This window comes from Telmatherina bonti, assembly GCF_933228915.1.
Source record: "Telmatherina bonti genome assembly, chromosome: 11".
NCBI classification, from domain to species: Eukaryota; Metazoa; Chordata; class Actinopteri; order Atheriniformes; family Telmatherinidae; genus Telmatherina; species Telmatherina bonti.
The window spans coordinates 24876006-24894216 of NC_136629.1; the positions used below are offsets into that span (position 1 = coordinate 24876006).

General features: G+C 37.6%; 2 protein-coding genes across 2 annotated transcripts; one reads left to right on the forward strand and one right to left on the reverse strand.

The window, feature by feature from the left end:
- Positions 1-801: 801 nt before the first annotated feature.
- On the reverse strand, positions 802-11079 carry adka (adenosine kinase a). The gene is made up of 11 exons (XM_079248483.1): positions 10951-11079; positions 8691-8765; positions 7528-7581; positions 5792-5870; positions 5521-5693; positions 5324-5432; positions 2955-3125; positions 2838-2873; positions 2633-2747; positions 2427-2513; positions 802-2348 (listed from the first exon to the last, which is right to left on the reverse strand). Exons 1-11 carry the CDS (start codon positions 11043-11045, stop codon positions 2224-2226), a joined length of 1119 nt encoding a protein of 372 aa, XP_079104609.1. The 5' UTR covers positions 11046-11079; the 3' UTR covers positions 802-2223.
- A 1253-nt stretch (positions 11080-12332) lies between these two features.
- ap3m1 (adaptor related protein complex 3 subunit mu 1) lies at positions 12333-18060 on the forward strand. The gene is made up of 9 exons (XM_079249202.1): positions 12333-12402; positions 12762-13039; positions 14900-15071; positions 15163-15300; positions 15403-15488; positions 15588-15721; positions 16016-16223; positions 16460-16604; positions 17034-18060. Exons 2-9 carry the CDS (start codon positions 12767-12769, stop codon positions 17132-17134), a joined length of 1257 nt encoding a protein of 418 aa, XP_079105328.1. The 5' UTR covers positions 12333-12402; positions 12762-12766; the 3' UTR covers positions 17135-18060.
- Positions 18061-18211: the final 151 nt, after the last annotated feature.

The window sequence follows — 18211 nt, forward strand, 5'->3', positions numbered from 1 at the left end:
TAATAAATGTTTGTTGTGTATTTTTTTTATATTGTACATTCCAGTTAATTGTACCATTAAAATTGCAATAAGATGACTAAAATAGAAATCAGCATTTTGTATTTTGCACGAAGGTCTTTCTTCATTGAACCCTTTTGCTGCTAACTTCTCTCCATATTGCCTTGATCTCAGCCTCTTTGTCTACCTATCTTATCACAGTGCGCAATACATAAACCTTCTAGCAAGTTAAACTTACATGATTAAATGACAACATTTTGCAGCAGAAAGGACACTGTGCCAGTGCTGCTACAGGGCAGAATTTAGTTCTGACAGCCTCAGACAAGCAGCTCTTTGTGCTCGCCTTAGGCGCTGGCCAGAGCGCAGCCTCTCAAACCCACTGGGATGATCAGTATCTCATAATCCTGTTCACGCTGTCTGTTGTCCTCATGAAGATGTCCTGGAGGGTGGCGAGTGTTGGACCAATAGCACCCTCTGCAGGGCCCTTCAGTCATAAGCAGTACTGTTCCAATGGGCGATGTTTGGGATATTCAACTTTTTGTGATGAAACAATGTACCTAAAATACACTAAAACCCTTAAAGGTTAACTTGATCTCACTTTCTATAAACCTTTAAATGCACATGTAAAACTTTTCAGTGTATACATATTGATGGAACGTTGTTTTCCAACAAGATGACTAAACACAAACAAACCCTTAAGTGTTTAATGAGCCACTTTTGTAGTGTCAGCACTTCAAATTGCAATTTGAAATTTTTTAAGACAATACAACAGAAGGTTAAAGGGCTGAAATTACACTCAAAAAGTCAAGAGTCAAAATCTGTTTTATTTGTCAGTTTTAAGCATAACAGTCTCTCACATTGATAAACAATTTTTGTCTCATTAAGACCAGGAATAGAGGTCACATAAGGCTTTTTGGTGTATCTTAACTTATAAAGAAAAAGCCTATGGAGTAGAGAGACACATTACATTACTTCAGCATGAGCAAGCAACTTTCAAAACACAACTTTACAATGTTCAGACACTGCACATACTTCCTCTCTGAAAATCTTGAGTATGTATATAATCAAGGTTGTCATATTCAAGTATTTAGTTTCATAGATCATGACATGACAAACTCATTAAAATACAAATACTTTGAAATGTTTGGCCCCATATTTAGAGTTGGCTAGTCTTTTTTTTTTTCCTCCCTCCAGTTCTCTATTCATCTTTCATTTCAGCAGATGCCATTCCCCAACAAAAATGTCAGAACCCGATTAAGCAAAAACACATTTTCTGACACGCACCACTAATCCAAGGAAAACTGAACAAAAACAATGTCCATTTTAATGCCCACTAGCAAAGTACTTCAATTTGTAAATATCTTTCAAAAATACCTGCTACTCTTTGATGACATGTCCATTTACAACCCTATCATCCATCACTACTTATCACAACTGATCCTGCTTGCAGGTTTCTCTGTAGACAAATGCACACTCACTACCTGCGAGCCTCTTCCCCTTTAGTGGTCAAAAGAAAAAGGCACTCTGCACTTGATACAGTTCCCTACAAACAGCCTGGACTCAACAAGGTGTCTCTGGACTATCACTGACAGAATGAAGGTTTAACTGTTTAAACAGGACATAAGTGGGCAGATGCTTCTGACACCTTTAAAAGGTGCAATAGCAACAACAGTATTTGGTTTCAAAACTTGCCTATTTAATCAAAATACTAAACTCCTTTAAAAGCAAATCACTGCAGCACTCTCAGCGCTACGACCTAAAACTTCCGTCAACGATTGTGTCTTGTTCTTTAGTCTTCCCGAGATTAAATTCTGACAGAGAAAAACCACCACTCATGAGACTTTAACACCAGTGCTTGCAGATGAATCTGATGTACGGCAGCGCAGCCAAATGCTGGAGGTCTCACAGTCAAACACATTTAGACATAATTAGAAACAAAAACAAACATAATTGTACATTTAGATCCCTTGTGGAAAGCAAAAATGTGACTTTTCCCTGATGTTATGATGACTTAAAGGCTAATTAATAAACACAAAACTTCTGGCTTTTGGCTGCATGATCCTGACCTCTTTTGTGGAAAACGAAGACAGGGAAACCTAATAAGAAAATCATGTAGATGCATTTAAAAATGAAAAGTGGTATGGCCAACAAATTTAAAAGAGCGTTGTAGAGGCAGTGTGAGGATGAGATTTTAGGCTGAATGAGAAGTTCTTGGGCTCCCCTCCCTCACTTGAAGTCTGGTTTTTCTGGGAAGGTGCAGCCTGCTCTTTTGATGATGACGTTGGCAGAGTAGTGTCCCGCCCTTATGCACTGATCAAGAGAATTCTCCTGGACAAGCCCAGAGAGGAAACCTGCATCACAAAGTAAACTTTGAAAAGACACCCACAGAAAAAAACAAGACGTGTGACGTGAAAAGAGGAAAATCTTACCTCCCACAAAGGCATCACCTGCACCATTTGTGTCCACAATGTCCTTGGGATCAATCTTCAGGACAGGGAACGTCTCAATCTTGTCACCTGAACATGTACAACAGGATAAATTACACTCTTCAAAATTCAACAGTAAGTAAGAAGACTGGGATTAATCAGTAACAAAGACAGACAGAACCATTTTAAACATAATAATTAAGCATTACTTAGAGCCATGACAGTTTCATCCTTCCCCTGGGTCAACACTACAATCCTCTGTCTCTTTTTATTGACTTTGGGTAGAGCCTGGGTTTTCTTGGCAATCTCCTTAATATCCTTGGTCTACAGACAAAACATAAATAAGAACAAACATTTACTGATGCACAGAATGCATTTAAAAAGCAGCTCTGCTGATGGGTAAAGTCCACTAACCTCAAAGTCATTCTCTTTGGCAAAAGCAGAAGCCTCCTGAGCAAACAGATGATTCAAATCATCAGAATTTTTGTTGCAACAAAAACTATCAAAGTCTATGGAGAAAATGCAGCTTACCGTCTCATTGCCAAACAGCACATCGACGTAGGGCATAACCTGCATGAGGTTGTCCTTGAAGAACTGGCAGATGAAGGGTGCAGAGAGATTCAGGCAAAATAACTTGTTATTTTCAGAAGCATGTTTTGCCACTTTCAGGATAGACTCCAAAGAGACGGTCAGGAAGAAACCCTGGAAGGAAGGAATGACACTGGGTCAAGACCACTCTGCTTTTTATATCTGATGTAACTAATGAACCGCAAATGTTCCAGACTTGAGCAAAATACATGAAAGCTCCAGCCTAAGAGCACAACCTATACTCCAGTAATTAAAACTTATAAAACTTCATATTTTCCATCTATCAAGAAAAGATCAATTCAGCTCTAATGGAACCATTCAATACAAATAAACAAAAAAAAAAAAAAAAAGAATGTAGTCCAAGTCATACTGGAAGCAGGGATGCTCCTAACAGCATTTAGGACCAAGATTAAAAAAAAAAAAAGAAAAGGAATTTAATGCAAACATTTATAGAAATGGTCCTGGTTTCCAAGTAGCATTGTTTTTTTATTTTTATTGTGCTGCATTTTCTTGTTGAAACTTGCAGATACGAACATTTCTCATGGGGCACTCATTATTCCAAGAAATTATTTCAGATTTTGTCTCACTTATGTCAAATTTAATCTCCAAGGTAGTGCATAAAATGAGATCATTATAAGTACTTTATATGCTGGTAGTTAATATATATGTAATGGCAGCCTTTCTCCAGTCCTTAATTGTTGTTGAATCTAGGATGAACAGTTGTGTTCCAAAGACTTTTATTACATCTGATAAACCCAAATCCTTTAATGCAGGGGTGCCCACCTCCAGTCCTCGATATCTACCATCCTATAGCTTTTAGATGCAACCCATACCCAACACACCTGAATCAAATGGCTTAATTCCCTCATCTACATGTCATTCAGTTCTGCAGAGGCCTGGACACAAGTCATTTGTTTAATTCAGGTGTGTTGGAGTTGCAGGACAGTAGAATGTGAGAACCAGATTTGGGCACCCCTGCTTTAAAGTATTATATCAGATACCGGTAACAGATAAAAAAAAAAACAAAAAAAACCCAAAACATAAGAAAGGGTAAAACAGGTTAGATTTGGAATAAAAAGAAGCAGAAGGGGGGAGTGGTGGTTATTTTTTGAAAAGAAAAAAAACCCAAAACATTTAAAATAGTGGTTATTTTTTTTTTTGGTTTGTTTTTTTTAAAATAGGACATCCCATGAAGACTAAAAAGGACAAAGCTTCAAGCCAGCTAATGGCGCAGAGGTGGCTCAAGAGGTAGATCAGGTTGTTTAATGTCAAAAGTTTATTTCCTGCTCCACCAGTCAAATCTGTCATGCCATCCTCCTTGTGTCCAGTGTTGGTATTACTGGTGTATGAATGGGCATGAATGTAAATGAATGTTTGGCTGCCGTGTACAAATCAGCTATGTAGCTTACCATGTAGTTTACAATCATCAAGTATGAATGATTAGTGAATTAATAGTGGATTCACTATAAATCACTTTTGGTGTCTTGAATTGTGCACCATAAGTCTAATCCAATATTAGGGCTGCATGATTTTGGATAAAAAGACAATCACAATTTTTATTTTTTGCTTAGAATTGAGATCACAATTCTCTCACTATGTTTTTCCCAATATAAATTTCTTTCTGTGCATAAGGTGATGAGAGGTAGGCATGTTTCTTAAAATATAAACAACAGGAGCTAGAAATTCCACACAACAGTCCTTGGTTAAATTTGATATTCTGACATTTAACAATGGAAGACAAAAGTGATTTATGCAATGTGGGTCTAAAGATATTCAAAATCTACTTTTTAAAAGTGATTTTATATTTCAATGGCAAAAAAAAAAACAAAAAAAAAAAACAAAAAACAGAAAAGAGTTTATTCATAGTACTAAACATATTTAGGGTGGTTTTAACTCACCTTTTGTTTCTCCCACAATATTATTCCTCTCTCCTACAACGTCCATTACATTACATGCATATGGCCAATTATGCAAATTAGGCGATGACGTTATGAAGTGACTTCTACTACTACTACTTTTTCCTACCAGTCGGCATCTGCATCACGTGGTATAAGGATCCGCCGTTGTCATTTGTTAAGGGAGAAAGAGGGAGCGCTTGTTTTTATGCAGGTGATGTCCCAGTTTGAAATGCGGTACATTTGTGTTTTTTTTTTTTTTTTTAAATAGTCGTCATTTGAAAATGAGATTGTAAATGAGTATGAATTGAGATCGCGATTTTTTAACAATTGTGTAGCTCTATTCATTATTATAAAAATTGTTGATAAATGCTCAGTCATGAAATGGCACAATATACCAGACGTATAAATACTCACAGCAATATAGTACACTTTTGCTTTTTCCACCAGTTTCCAGTGTTCCTCCAGGTCTAGATGCTTATCTTTCTTATAGCAGTTGGCAGCAGCAAGGTTAGCAACTAGAGACCTGCAAGGAGGAAACATCAACAAGACAGTCAGACAGAAAGGATTAGAATGACTCAACATGCTGTATGTTTCTTATAATGATCCCTTGCCTGTTATCTCCGGTGATACAAGCGGCACATGAACCTGTGGGCTCTTCATCCTGCTCATAGTAGTGGGCATCGATGTGGGCTTCCTCAGCCTTCTGCTTCAGGATTTCCCCAAACTTGTCTTTACCAATGCAGCCGAAGAACGTGCCCACATTATGGGGTTCCTGGATCATCCACTAGAGACCGCCACAACAGCTCAGATTAACATCTGCTTATTACTCTCAGTGGAAAACACTTTGTGGAAAATTATGGAATCTGTGCGAGTGTGACTTACCTGAGCAATTTTAATAGAGTTCTGGGTGGCTCCTCCAGCGTGGTATTCAACTTTAAACTTCTTCACAAGTTCATCAAATCTACACAGAGACAATTATGTAATCATTAATGCATCCTAAAGAGCAGCCTTTTTCATAATCAACCCAGTCGTTCTTGTCTTAAATCTGTCATTTATTCTTTTTTTTTTTAACTTCATTAGGGCTGAAGCCTTGTAAAGGAAAATGATCAAATAATACAGTTATGATTCAGACAAATAGCGTCAAATTAAAAATTATTTACCTTCATATTTAACATACTTTAGGGACTTGAAACAAATACTTTTGGCATTGGCTTGTCTCTTTGTTTGCAACATAACCCAAATAGTTATGGATGGATTTTGATAACATTTTTAGGAATTATCATAAATGCAATAAGGAGGAAGTGATTACAATTTGGGGGTGAACCAGGTATTGGTAATTGATTCTTGACTATTGGAAGATCAGAATGATTTTGCCATTACAGCTTCTAACTCAACTGATAATACGCAGAATTGCCGACCAAAAAATATATAAAAATAAAAAAATAGCAAGATTACATCATGGTAGATGTTAAATACACTAACAGATAACCCAGATTGCCATCTTTTATAGCCATTTGCTTCTTCGTGGTATCTTTAAGCAACGTCTGTGCTCTTTAAGTGTTTCTAGCTTATGTTTTGAGCGAATTTATAAATCAATAAATGCAGAAAAGCAACCTAAACGTGAAAATTTGGTAGAGGTAGTATTTATCCACAAATATAGTGTGTGTGTAGCAAAGAAGAACTACGACTTCAGCTGTGATGTAGTTGGTGATAGATTTGGGTTGAAGGCTGGTAACCATCTCTGGTATTAGACTATACTGTGTGTAGATAGCAGCCTCAGGTAAAATATACAACACATGCATCACTGAACACTGATTATACAATACGAGTCACTTTTGCATGTTATATAACACGATCAAGCCGTGCTTTTATGTCTCTCTTCAGGTTAAAGCATCTGTGCTATGCCATGTTACGCCATCTAAATATAGCTGTAACATCAACCTCCTGAGCAATATGCATTTATGTGGTTTATTTTTGCGGTGGGGGAAGTGTTTAAATATATACCTGCACACTGTAACAAAGCCAAATGTAACAAGACAGTAAAGCACATAAATTAGAGGGGGTGGAGGTATAATCACTATTACAAACCTCAGAATATCATAAAAGGAGAGTCAACTGCCTTTCGTGGCTGTTTTAACTTGTTTTGTTTTTTTTTTAATCTCAACAAGCATTATTAACCAATTTAAAGCCAATATTACAAAAAAGACGATTTGTACTTTTAGGAATATGTACCTGAAGAACCACACTGCAACAGAATATACACACACACTGTTATATATGACTTTCTCTCCCGCTGTTCAGTGTTTGTCTTCTGGCTCTTGCCTCACTGGGGAGGAGAAATTTCCCTCTTTACTATTGGATAAGACTGTCTCGCTGAACTGACTCTGCTGCTCTGCTATTGACCGTCTGATCATAGCCAGAGGTCAAAGGTAGAAATTTCTTGTATATGCCTGTTTTGGCCAGTGCTTTCCAGAGGAGAGAGAGACAAACTTTGTTTGAATTTAGACATACTTTCTCCTTGTGCAGGACACAAACAGTCTGTGGATCAGGTAAGCTTATGACAGGTTCTACCACAACTTCTACTCTACAGCAAATGTTGCAATGTAGCAGATACAAACAGTGCTTTGTGCTTGTCCTCAGCCAGAATCTGATCATTGGGCTTCAGGGTGTACCTGCAAATTATTATAAGAGAGAAAAAAGTGAGGATTAGATTTTTAAGATACTGTTAACACCATAAAGTGACAAAAACAAGCAATAGAGGTCTAAATTGTAAAGACATTAATAATTACAATAAACACAGTGGTTATTATGTTTATGAAAAATTCAGACAAACAAATCTAAAAGAATGAAAAACTTTGATATTACTTAAAATGAGTACTCTGTTCAGTAATGCTAATTATAATGCAATTTCCTTGAAAGAAAGACAAAGGTGGGCTGGGGATTACAGGGCAGTTTTAGTCCTACTTTAGTAAAGCTGAATTAAAGCTGTGATTGGCTAGTTCAGCTCTAATCCAGGAGTTTATGCAAGGGGTATTGGAGTGGACACCAAGCTGGAACTCAAAGAGGCTCTTTAACCTGTTCAATCTGGTCCACTCTAGAATAATAACATATGGACAGATTGGTGCACGATCACAGCTTCCACTGTTTTAGCTCAAACTAAGCAAATAAATAATAAATATTTACAGTGGGTAAATACAAAACTGACTCTTAACTGTTTGGAGATAATGTGAACTTCATGACAAATGATGAAAAAAAAAAAAAGGATAAATATAAAAAAGGACAAAAGGCAAGGGAAGTTTATTTCTATAGCTTATTTCATGTACAATACATTACAGCGATCTAATCTTAGGAGACACGCAGACTGTGCATCAGCTGGACATATAGTACAGCTCTACCAACACTGATTATCGGGCTGTCTTGCTTTCTTTATCATCAGAATGGTCTTTTATTGATCACTTGAGCATCAATGAATAGCTTCCTGTTTTAGAAAGCCTAAGGCTGGAGTGATCTTGCTGATCCTTGCACTGTGGATATCACTTGATCTGGTTTTACTGGTTGTGGTCTCCTTACAATTTGTTTCGGCTCCCTCTCTCCCTCTGTCTCTCTCTTTTTTTTTTATAAATAGTGCCAGCCAGTTAATGTATGAATGTTTTGAGCACACAAAGCATATTGGGAGGCAGTGGTGTGTGTTTACAAGCATACATTGTTTTATCACTACATAGCATGAAGACTAAACCCATTTATAACTACTTTGTTCCATAATGTGGATCATTTAACTTACTTGTCCAAGAAGTCTTTATCCACAACTGCAGAGATATCCAATAAGGGGTTTCCCATCCCAAAGAGTGAATTAGCGCTACAACATAAAGACTTCATGTTAAAAGCAGAAGCAGAAAAAGAAACATTCTTCATGTCAGCATATAAAGCTATCCTTGCATATTACCAGGAACATAACCGGCCTGACAACAATAAGCCTCCCCCTTCAAGCCAGCTTTCATTTTAGAAGTGTGGGAAGAAGTGAACATTACAACAGGTCTAAAAATGACTAAGAATGCTGTGTTTACACTCCAGCATTAAGAATTCATTTGTATAGCCTACAGCTTTGTTTCCACGTGACTTCAATAACACTACTTAAAACATTCAGTACTCTCAAAAAAGAGAAGCAGAAACAGTACACATTAGGCAGGCAAGATTACAGAGAAGAAACATAGATGACTCAACAAAAGTTACAAAAGAACACAAAATGCGGTTTGTGGCGAGGATCTGGGTAGTCAGGCATGTAACTAAATAAGTACAGCATTTAACAGAGTGTGTGAATTTCAGCAGGCTGACATTTCTTTAAAACACAAAACTAAATGCAGGGCTTGGTTACAATTAGGAAAAATCAGTCTAATGACGTGAACAGACATAGAATAAAATGAGACGACAAAAAAAAATAAATAAATAAATAAAAAAGGTCACGCCTGCACTTTGTGTCATTAATTAACATTCCCACTGGAATCTGTCAATTACATCAGTAACAAATAACCACAGACAGATTGCAACTTCAGCTCTTTTAAGGACATGAGTTGGTAAAATGCTATAAACACTTAAATATGCACATAAAGCCGCAAGACTAATGTTGACAGTAAAAACCTCAAATGTGTGCCTTGGTGTAACTGTCAATCCTACATGCAGCGTCCTTGGTCTCAAGACCATTTTGACAGAATTTCTGGGAAAAGGCCAGACGGAGCCAGTCTTTGAACACAACCTCTGACAGATGCCGCCTCAGCATGAACACATGCTGATATACATCTAGTTAGGCTTTCCTTGCTAGCAAGTCTTAAGGAATTAACATGGAAGACAAATGTTTTAAATTGAATAGAACAGTGACTTAAGCTACAAGAAATAAGAAAATAAATAAATAAATAAAACCCATCTTATTCAGCAGATGCCGCACCCCTACTATTATCTCTCATTGCACATACAACTGCCAATATGCGGTCAGATGATTAATGGGACTGTGCAGCCAATTACAGTAACCCAGAACCCATGTCTGCCTTTCCATCAGATCTCTCCATGCTGTATGTCAGCTTGCGCTTACCTTACAGCAGACATGATGTTCCTCTCTGTGTACACCAGCTAGACACAGACAGACCTGTTGAGCAACCTGAAACCAGCTTTAAAAAAGGCTAAGCACCCAAAAATTTTAACAATTTCAGCTCTGCGGGCTGGCTGATCGATTTTCTCCTGCAAACGCAGCTCCTCCTACTCTAGACTAGTTGATTGGAGGCATCTGAAGGAGGAAGGGCCACAACAGTCTGCCTCTGTCTGGTGATTGGCTTGTTTTACCTACTCCAGACTCACTTCTCTTCCCCCGTTTGTACCTAAATTACACCGCGAGAAGCGTGCTGATGATTGAGGACCCCTGAAATAGATTCAAAAGAAGCATTCGGCTCCCACAAAGCTGCATAGGAGGACGCAAAGATGCATTATGAAAATATAATTGGGAGTCATGTGACTGTTCGGCTGTTCATTGTTTTGGAGGCTGGTGCACGGTGGTGTGCGCGGTGCGCGCCGTGCAGCAGAGCCTGGCAGTGAATGGACACAGTATCCAGACCACTCCAAGCATTTCTTCTGCAGCTATTAAACGTGTAAGGCAAGTGGTGGTCAAGCTGAATTTAGATTTGATATTGGCACACCTACAATAACCCAAGGTGCAGCAGTTAGAGGACCAGGTCTGCCATCAGTGTTGTTTAAACGCCTTGGCAGGTTAACGATTCATCGGCGTTTCTGCATGTTGAAAGATAACTAAAGGCAGGTAGACTTTGTACCGGTCGAGACGAACCGCAAAACCTTGTATTGACCAAGTGGATTGAAAACTACAATAACATACTGAAACAACCCCGACATAACCTCGCTAACCCATACATGAAAAGACAGCTTACATATTCACGCAAGTTCTGACCTGCGCCAGCATTAGCGCTCATCTGATCTGAGGGTCATGTCTCCTCGCTGCACAAAAAGGCACATTTATGAATATTTCTACAACTTTCAGTCACCTTAATTTGGCAGGAGTCTTTTTAGTGGGAGACTCTGTCTTGTCCTCCTCCTCTGAAAGTTTAAGTTTCTTTGCTTTGGGTTCCTCTGAAGCCATGGTTGTATAGACTGAGCACGTTGCAATCACCTTACGAAAATGCGGGCATATAATATCTTTTTTATGTCGTCCCTGAGCATAGACTTGCAGGCAATAACTTATTCCAACTTTACCCATGGCTTTGGAAAGCTTTAAAAGTTTTTTAAATGTGCAACAAACCGCTTCCGAGCTTATTTGGTTTCATTTCTTTTTTTTTTATTCTGTTGATTTCTTTGGATATATTTACTATTATTTACCTATTTCATTTTTGTTATTCGCTTTTATTAGTTATATCTTATTTTATTCTTTTTGAATAATAATGAAATATTATATATATATATGTGTGTGTGTATATGAGCTTTATGTAAGGCATTGGCCAAATTCGAGTCAGGAGTGCCAATTACCTTTGGGAAAGAGTCAGGTGTGTTGAAGCAGGGAGACATGCAAAACCTGCACAACACCCCTCAATAACCAGGATCGATGATCCCTGTAAAAAAATCCTTATCCTGAGATGAACCTCCCCCCTGCCTTACAACAGCTTGCTAAACTATCCTGACGCGCATATTAAGATTTCGGCACAGATTAGCATTTTAATACTGCATAAGATTACAATGAAAGCCATAAAGCAAAACAAAAAAATATATATATTTTAAATGTATTTACATGGTATATTCAACCGAAAATTGCATAAGGTTCAAATAATAAAATTTTTGCAAAAGCAAATGGCATTTGGATGAATTAATGCACTTGACTTGCCTATCTGTCATAATGGAAACTAAATCACATACACTCCTCTGTCACAATATTAGGTATATATTGCCTGTAACCTATTGTATTTATTCCCTTTGTTTCATATATTCAACAAGGTGTTGGGAACATCTCTGAGACATTTCTGTCCTTATTGAAAGTTTTCAGAGGCTCAAGGGGCAAAAATACTTCAGTTTACCATAAATTATACTTAAGTAGAGGACTAAGAATATTAACTTACGTTCCACAACTGATTTATATCATATCGGTCAGAAATTTAGACAGTAAGAAGCTCACGAATACCTGCAAGACTTTACTTAGGGTACGAAATCCTGAGTAACACTTCGTAAAGTGTAGCTGCCTGCAAAGGATGCCTGAACAAAAACAAACAGAAGATTTGCGTTAAACGTTTCGTTTGGGTTTTTAAATATTTTAAGTACCTCGAATACAATCAAACATCTCAATTATACTGTGTGGGTTCTGCTTACAGGCTTTTTCAGATTTTACTCGCTATTCCGTTGTGTTTACGTGTGCAAAGATCTGCAGGCGCCTCCTCCGCAAGTCAGCCACCTCTGCCGTACTGGCACCGCACCAAGTAATATATTTTGGCACAGTCAACTGGAGATAGCAGGTAAAACTTAAAACGACCTGTCAAAAGTTTGTTCGTGTTAAACTTTTGTTACTTTTGGGCCACAGTGGCACTTCGGTCCATGAAGTTCATTTTAATCATTTGGTTAATGTAAAAGTCGAGTCGTTTCCTGTTAGATTGCTAATCAGCCTGTAAAGTTATTAAGATCAAAGTTAGTTTGGCAGATTGGCAGGAGGTTACTAACAGCTGGTACTTTTTCATGTGAACATAGCTTGTTAAATTCCTCTGTTCAAGGCACAAACAGATACATGGTAGGGACTTTTGCTTGTAAAACTGCTGATATAATGTCTTTCTGCCACTCAATAAACAGAGCACTAACAACAACCACCTTATTGTTACAGCTGAGATGATCCACAGCCTGTTCCTGATTAATCAATCGGGAGACATCTTCCTGGAGAAACATTGGAAGAGTGTCATCAGCCGGAGTGTGTGTGATTACTTTTTTGAGGCGAAGGAGAAAGCTATCGACCCAGAGAATGTGCCCCCTGTCCTGCAGACCCCACACCACTATATCATCACTATTTACAGGGGCAAGCTCTTCTTCCTCGCTGTTATCCAGACTGAAGTGCCTCCACTCTTCGTCATTGAGTTTCTGCACAGAGTTGCAGATACATTTCAGGTGGGATGTAAGCTTGGTGTTGATTTTTTCACATAGATGCAAGAATTTGTGGTGGAGACATATTTGATTATGCAAGTGTTGTTTTACTGGGTTGTGATCAGATTTCAGTTTTGGATTTTATGTAACATTGTAGTTTTGGAAAAAAAAAAAAAAGTAGACACTTGTACCAGAAGAGATGAGGTGATTATTTTGTACCTTTAAAACTCAGCATGCTCTTTTCAGTTGAACTAACAAAAGATGACATTATAATGAAATCAAATGTGTAGTGTAAGGTTTACTCATATCTGGGTGAGGTTTCCTGTAAGCCTGAGGCAGCATGAAAACAATCTGTGGTGTTTACATTGCACAGATTTTTTTTCCTTCTCTTTCTTATCTGAGATAACATAATACATGCGTCCTAGTTGAGAATAAACCAAGTTGTAGACATCTTAGGGACAATTTATCACAAATGTCCCCTTCCTTGTGTTACATCCCTGCAGTAGCACGAGCCATTCATATTTAATATTAATCTTAACACATGCACATTAACATGCGCACTCAAACTTGCCTATTTATCCTTATTTGGATTTAGTATTCATTTATGATGATTCAAACATTAACACTTGGCAGTATCAGTTCATATCTAATCCTAACTTATTCTCAGATCACTAACTTCTCATTCTAAGTTGATTTCTATATTTACATGTTTATATAAACAAGGCCGAATGCTTACCTCTTTGCATCATGAAATAATCTAATGGAAATACCATGCATACAGGTTTTTTTTTAGCTAAGGCTAATTTACAACCCCTGTCTCTGGTTGGACTTCCTGAATGATATTAAGATCAGCGTTGACAGTGTAAGATGCCTAAAACTGAAACCAACTGTGTTTAAAAAATCTCATACTTTACCTCTCACTGACAAGGAGGACTGCCCAAATGTTGCTCAGCGTCTTGCTATCAGATAGTTCCCATTTACTGTTGCATCTGGTACAACATTGTTTATGCACTTAAATTTTTTTTTACAATAGATAGTTTAAAAAAAAAAAAAGTTAAAATTCTATAAATTATGTTTCCTCGGGATGAAGCATTGGTACCATTAGCCGATTTTGATCAAATATTTTTATTGCTTGTGTATATATGTGTTTGTTTGTCGTGACCCCAAACAGTTACACTGAAGGATAAGTGAAAAAATATTGTGTGCATAAACTGCTTTTTGGCTTTAGGAGGTGCAGTATGTATGTTCTTATTAAACTGAAACAGTTTGTTTGTTTTGACAGTTTTGCAAGTGAGATAGTTTCAGTTCCTTAACTGATAGACGGGGTTTTGGTTCCAATGTGGCCTACTGTCCCCAACAAAGTCTGTCATTATGATAGATCTGTTGGGAAAGAATAATTAATATTTCCCATCAAGAAAAGCAATACAAGAGTTAAGATTTGTAGTGTTTTTAGTGTCATTTCAAAGTTAGTGGTGGATTGGTGCAGGTTAAATGACAAAATAGATCATTAGAAACTTTTTTTTTTCTTTTTAAAGTGCTTGTTTTTGAGCATTGTGCAGTGTATAAAGGCAGTGGAGGGGCTACTCAACCACAGTGTTTTCACTCAATTCCAATAAAGAGTAATAGTTTGATACAATTTACTGATATGATGGTGCACACATTGCCAAATTTCCTAACCAGGACAGAAAAGCATTTTTAATGCAATCTGTCCAGAAGCAAGATACTTGAACACTATTATGTCGCTCACAGTGTTCATAATTAAAATTGCAAAACTAATATAATTTTTTAACCTTCTCTTTTAGAATTCAAATCAGCAGCTTTTCTACTTTTTTTTTCCCCACATCTTTTGATGCCTTTAAGTTTAACAGGCATTTTTCCCAATAGGATTACTTTGGAGAATGCTCCGAAAGTGTGATCAAGGACAATGTGGTGATTGTTTACGAGCTGTTGGAGGAGATGCTTGACAACGGGTTTCCACTGGCAACAGAGTCCAATGTCCTTAAAGAGATGATAAGGCCTCCCACCATCCTGCGGTCGGTTGTCAATACGCTCACAGGTAAATGGAAGTCAGCCTGAGCAGTTCACTACATACTTGTAGACCAAACTTCAGTGATAATGAGCACATTGGAATTTTTGTGTTATTCCAGGGGGTAGCAATGTTGGAGATAAGTTGCCAACAGGACAATTATCAAATATTCCATGGAGGCGGGCTGGTGTGAAATATACAAATAATGAAGCATATTTTGATGTGATAGAGGAAATTGATGCCATTCTGGACAAATCAGGTACAGAGAAAATATTTTAATCACCATAAATGAAGAGCGTACTCATGGCTATTAGAAGTTTTATTTTTTAGTAATGTGATATAATATGGATGTCCTCTTCAGGCACAACAGTATTTGCAGAGATCCAGGGTGTTGTTGAAGCCTGTGTGAGGCTTTCTGGGATGCCTGATCTCACTCTGTCCTTCATGGTAGGTGGTTTACTCATAATTCTTTGCCGTTCTGCATATGCGCTACAGTTTTGTTTGAGTTTAAAACTCAATCACAATTGCTCTTGTTTTTCATCACAGAATCCTCGTCTCCTCGACGACGTGAGTTTCCACCCATGTGTGCGGTTTAAGCGGTGGGAGTCGGAGCGCGTCTTGTCCTTCATCCCTCCGGATGGAAACTTTACGCTCATGTCGTATCATGTCAGCTCTCAAAAGTAATCACAACTGTCACACTACTGCATATTGAATAGGATTAATATTTAGATTGGAGCCAATAATTGGCTTCAGTTTTGGCCACAAATAAGAGCTAATGGCATGAAATCAGTTAATTAATAAAAATTATCAGGTGTTCGTCATATGTTTTATGTTAAAATGTGTAATCTACATCTTATTTTCTTTGATTTTAACAGATGACTAGGTTTGCAAACATATTTCAGAAATAAATCATCACCATCATGCTTGTTATTGGCTTCCATTGAGGCCATCTCTTCTTCTGTTTCTTTCCTCAGTCTTGTAGCCATTCCAGTGTATGTGAAGCAGAACATCAGCTTCTTAGAGACAGGGTCTTGTGGTCGACTGGACATCACCATTGGACCAAAGCAGACCATGGGCAAGACAGTGGAGGGCTTAATGGTCACAATCCACATGCCTAAAGCTGTACTTAGTGTAAATCTCACTGCCACACAGGGAAATTACACTTATGATCTCACCACCAAGGTAAGCAGCCATTAATACAGTAATAGATTGTGTTGAATCAGAATTTTACCTTATATGTCCTGTCTGTGTTTTTTTTTTCTTCTCAATGCTTCACTTATGTGGTAAAATAAGTACTAGCCAATGTAGCATTAAATCCAATTATTTAAGAACACAGTGGCTCTTCAGTGCATAAATGGAGGCTGATTTGACAAGAAGTGGTTGTTGTCACACCTCTCTGAGCACATCTGTTACACTAGGTGCTGATTTGGGACATCGGGAAACTTAACACCCAGAAGCTCCCTAACTTGCGAGGCTCTCTGAGCATGCAAGCTGGAGCCCCAAAACCCGAAGAGAACCCCTCACTCAACATTGATCTGAAGATACAACAACTGGCCATATCTGGTAATCCTAGCTTCATTATCTTTTGAAGACTTCCCCCACCAAAAAACTTTTTTATGCTTGTTAACATGCTTTAGTAGTGCTATTATGGAAAGGTTTGTTGTCGGAATTGTTACTACACAGCAAGCCACTTTAGGTCTTTATGGAATAATTATTTTAGAAACACTTCGGTAGACATAGGTTGAAATATGTCATGTTTTTGAGTAGAGGTTACATTAGGGCTTTGGTGAAGCAAAACTGATGAGGAGTAAAATGATAACTCAGCAAAGTTTTAAGCTTAAAAAATTTCCCTTGTTGATCAAGTCGCCCATGTTATTTCTCTGCACCTTTTAATGTAAAATATTTTAAAGTTTAGGTTGGTAGTGTCAATGTTAAGTTTCACACTGCAGTGTTGATTTATGCTCATTCCCCCCCCCCCTCACCTCTGTGCAGGTCTTAAAGTGAGTCGTCTTGACATGTACGGGGAGAAGTACAAACCATTCAAAGGGGTCAAATATGTGACTAAAGCTGGAAAATTCCAAGTGCGGACCTGAGTTATTGTCAAAGATCAACAATCCAGCATGCCAAATATGGGGCAAAGTTATCACACTGCCAAGTCAGCACTCCAATAAGTTTTACTTATTTGTTGGGTCATTGCTATAATCAAGATTTCTGCATTCTAACAGCTATTTATAATTTGTTTGGCATTGCATATGAAGGACTGGATGGTTTTTGAGGGCTGTAAAGGGAAGCCTTAATAATCAATGTGACCCAGTTGAAGTGCTATTAATGTATTCTTTTTAAATGTGCTGCATTATATGGATCATTTCCTGCTGTTTGCTTTTTTTTTTTTTTTTTTTTTTTTTTTTTTTTTTTTTAACACCTTTTGTGTTGCCTTAGGGGATTTTTTTTTTTTTTTTACTTTAAAAAGATACCCCCCCCCCCCCCCCCTTGCTGTTCACTACTCCTGCACCTGAACAACATTGCCTCCACATTGCTTCAGAATAAGCACATATGCCTTTGGAAAACCTGTCACACAAGGAAGCCAATTTTATACATATAAATGTTTATTTTTGAAAAATCTTATGTACTTTGAGGAGTTTTAGTGGACATGTTTTGCACATATTCACTGTTCAATGTGGCCTTGTAAGAATAGTGTTAAGGTGCTCTGCATAGCACACACTACATCAGAATCTGCATGTATAGGAGAAGTGAGGGAAGTTTATTTTCGATATTTCTCATATTTAAGGTACAAAAAGTGTAGGTTGGGATAAGAATGGTGTTAAAAATTAATTATTCAGGTGGTCCATTGGGAGCATGCTGATGTCTTTAGGGTTCTCACATTGTTCTGAATGCAAGTTCTTTTCTCAGCACAGCATTTGCACAATCAATTGTTCACACAAAATATTAATTAATGCTCTTGTATGAAGTTGAATCAGTATGCCAGTTTATGAGATATCTTATAAAAGCCTTAAAATTATTTGTGTGTTTTCTTGTATTTTGGCAAATATGCTCTAGCTTTGAAGATCTTTCGTTACTTTGGTTGAGATCAATTTAAATAGGCTGCAGTTTTAAGTTTTTCCCATGAACTAGTTACTGTCCTCATATTTGCTGTGGCACCACCTAAAGGT

Bases quoted from the DNA above. Each gene is read 5' to 3' on its own strand.
- ap3m1 (XM_079249202.1), top strand. From the start codon at position 12,767: ATGATCCACAGCCTGTTCCTGATTAATCAATCGGGAGACATCTTCCTG. The intron at 15,072-15,162 runs GTAAATGGAAGT...GTGTTATTCCAG, and splicing joins GGTTGTCAATACGCTCACAG to GGGGTAGCAATGTTGGAGAT. The intron at 15,722-16,015 runs GTAATCACAACT...TTCTTTCCTCAG, and splicing joins TATCATGTCAGCTCTCAAAA to TCTTGTAGCCATTCCAGTGT.
- adka (XM_079248483.1), bottom strand. From the start codon at position 11,045: ATGGCTTCAGAGGAACCCAAAGCAAAGAAACTTAAACTTTCAGAGGAG. The intron at 5,433-5,520 runs GCAAGGGATCAT...TCCTCCTTGCAG, and splicing joins TGTATCACCGGAGATAACAG to GTCTCTAGTTGCTAACCTTG. The intron at 2,514-2,632 runs GTAATGCTTAAT...GTACATGTTCAG, and splicing joins TGAAACTGTCATGGCTCTAA to GTGACAAGATTGAGACGTTC.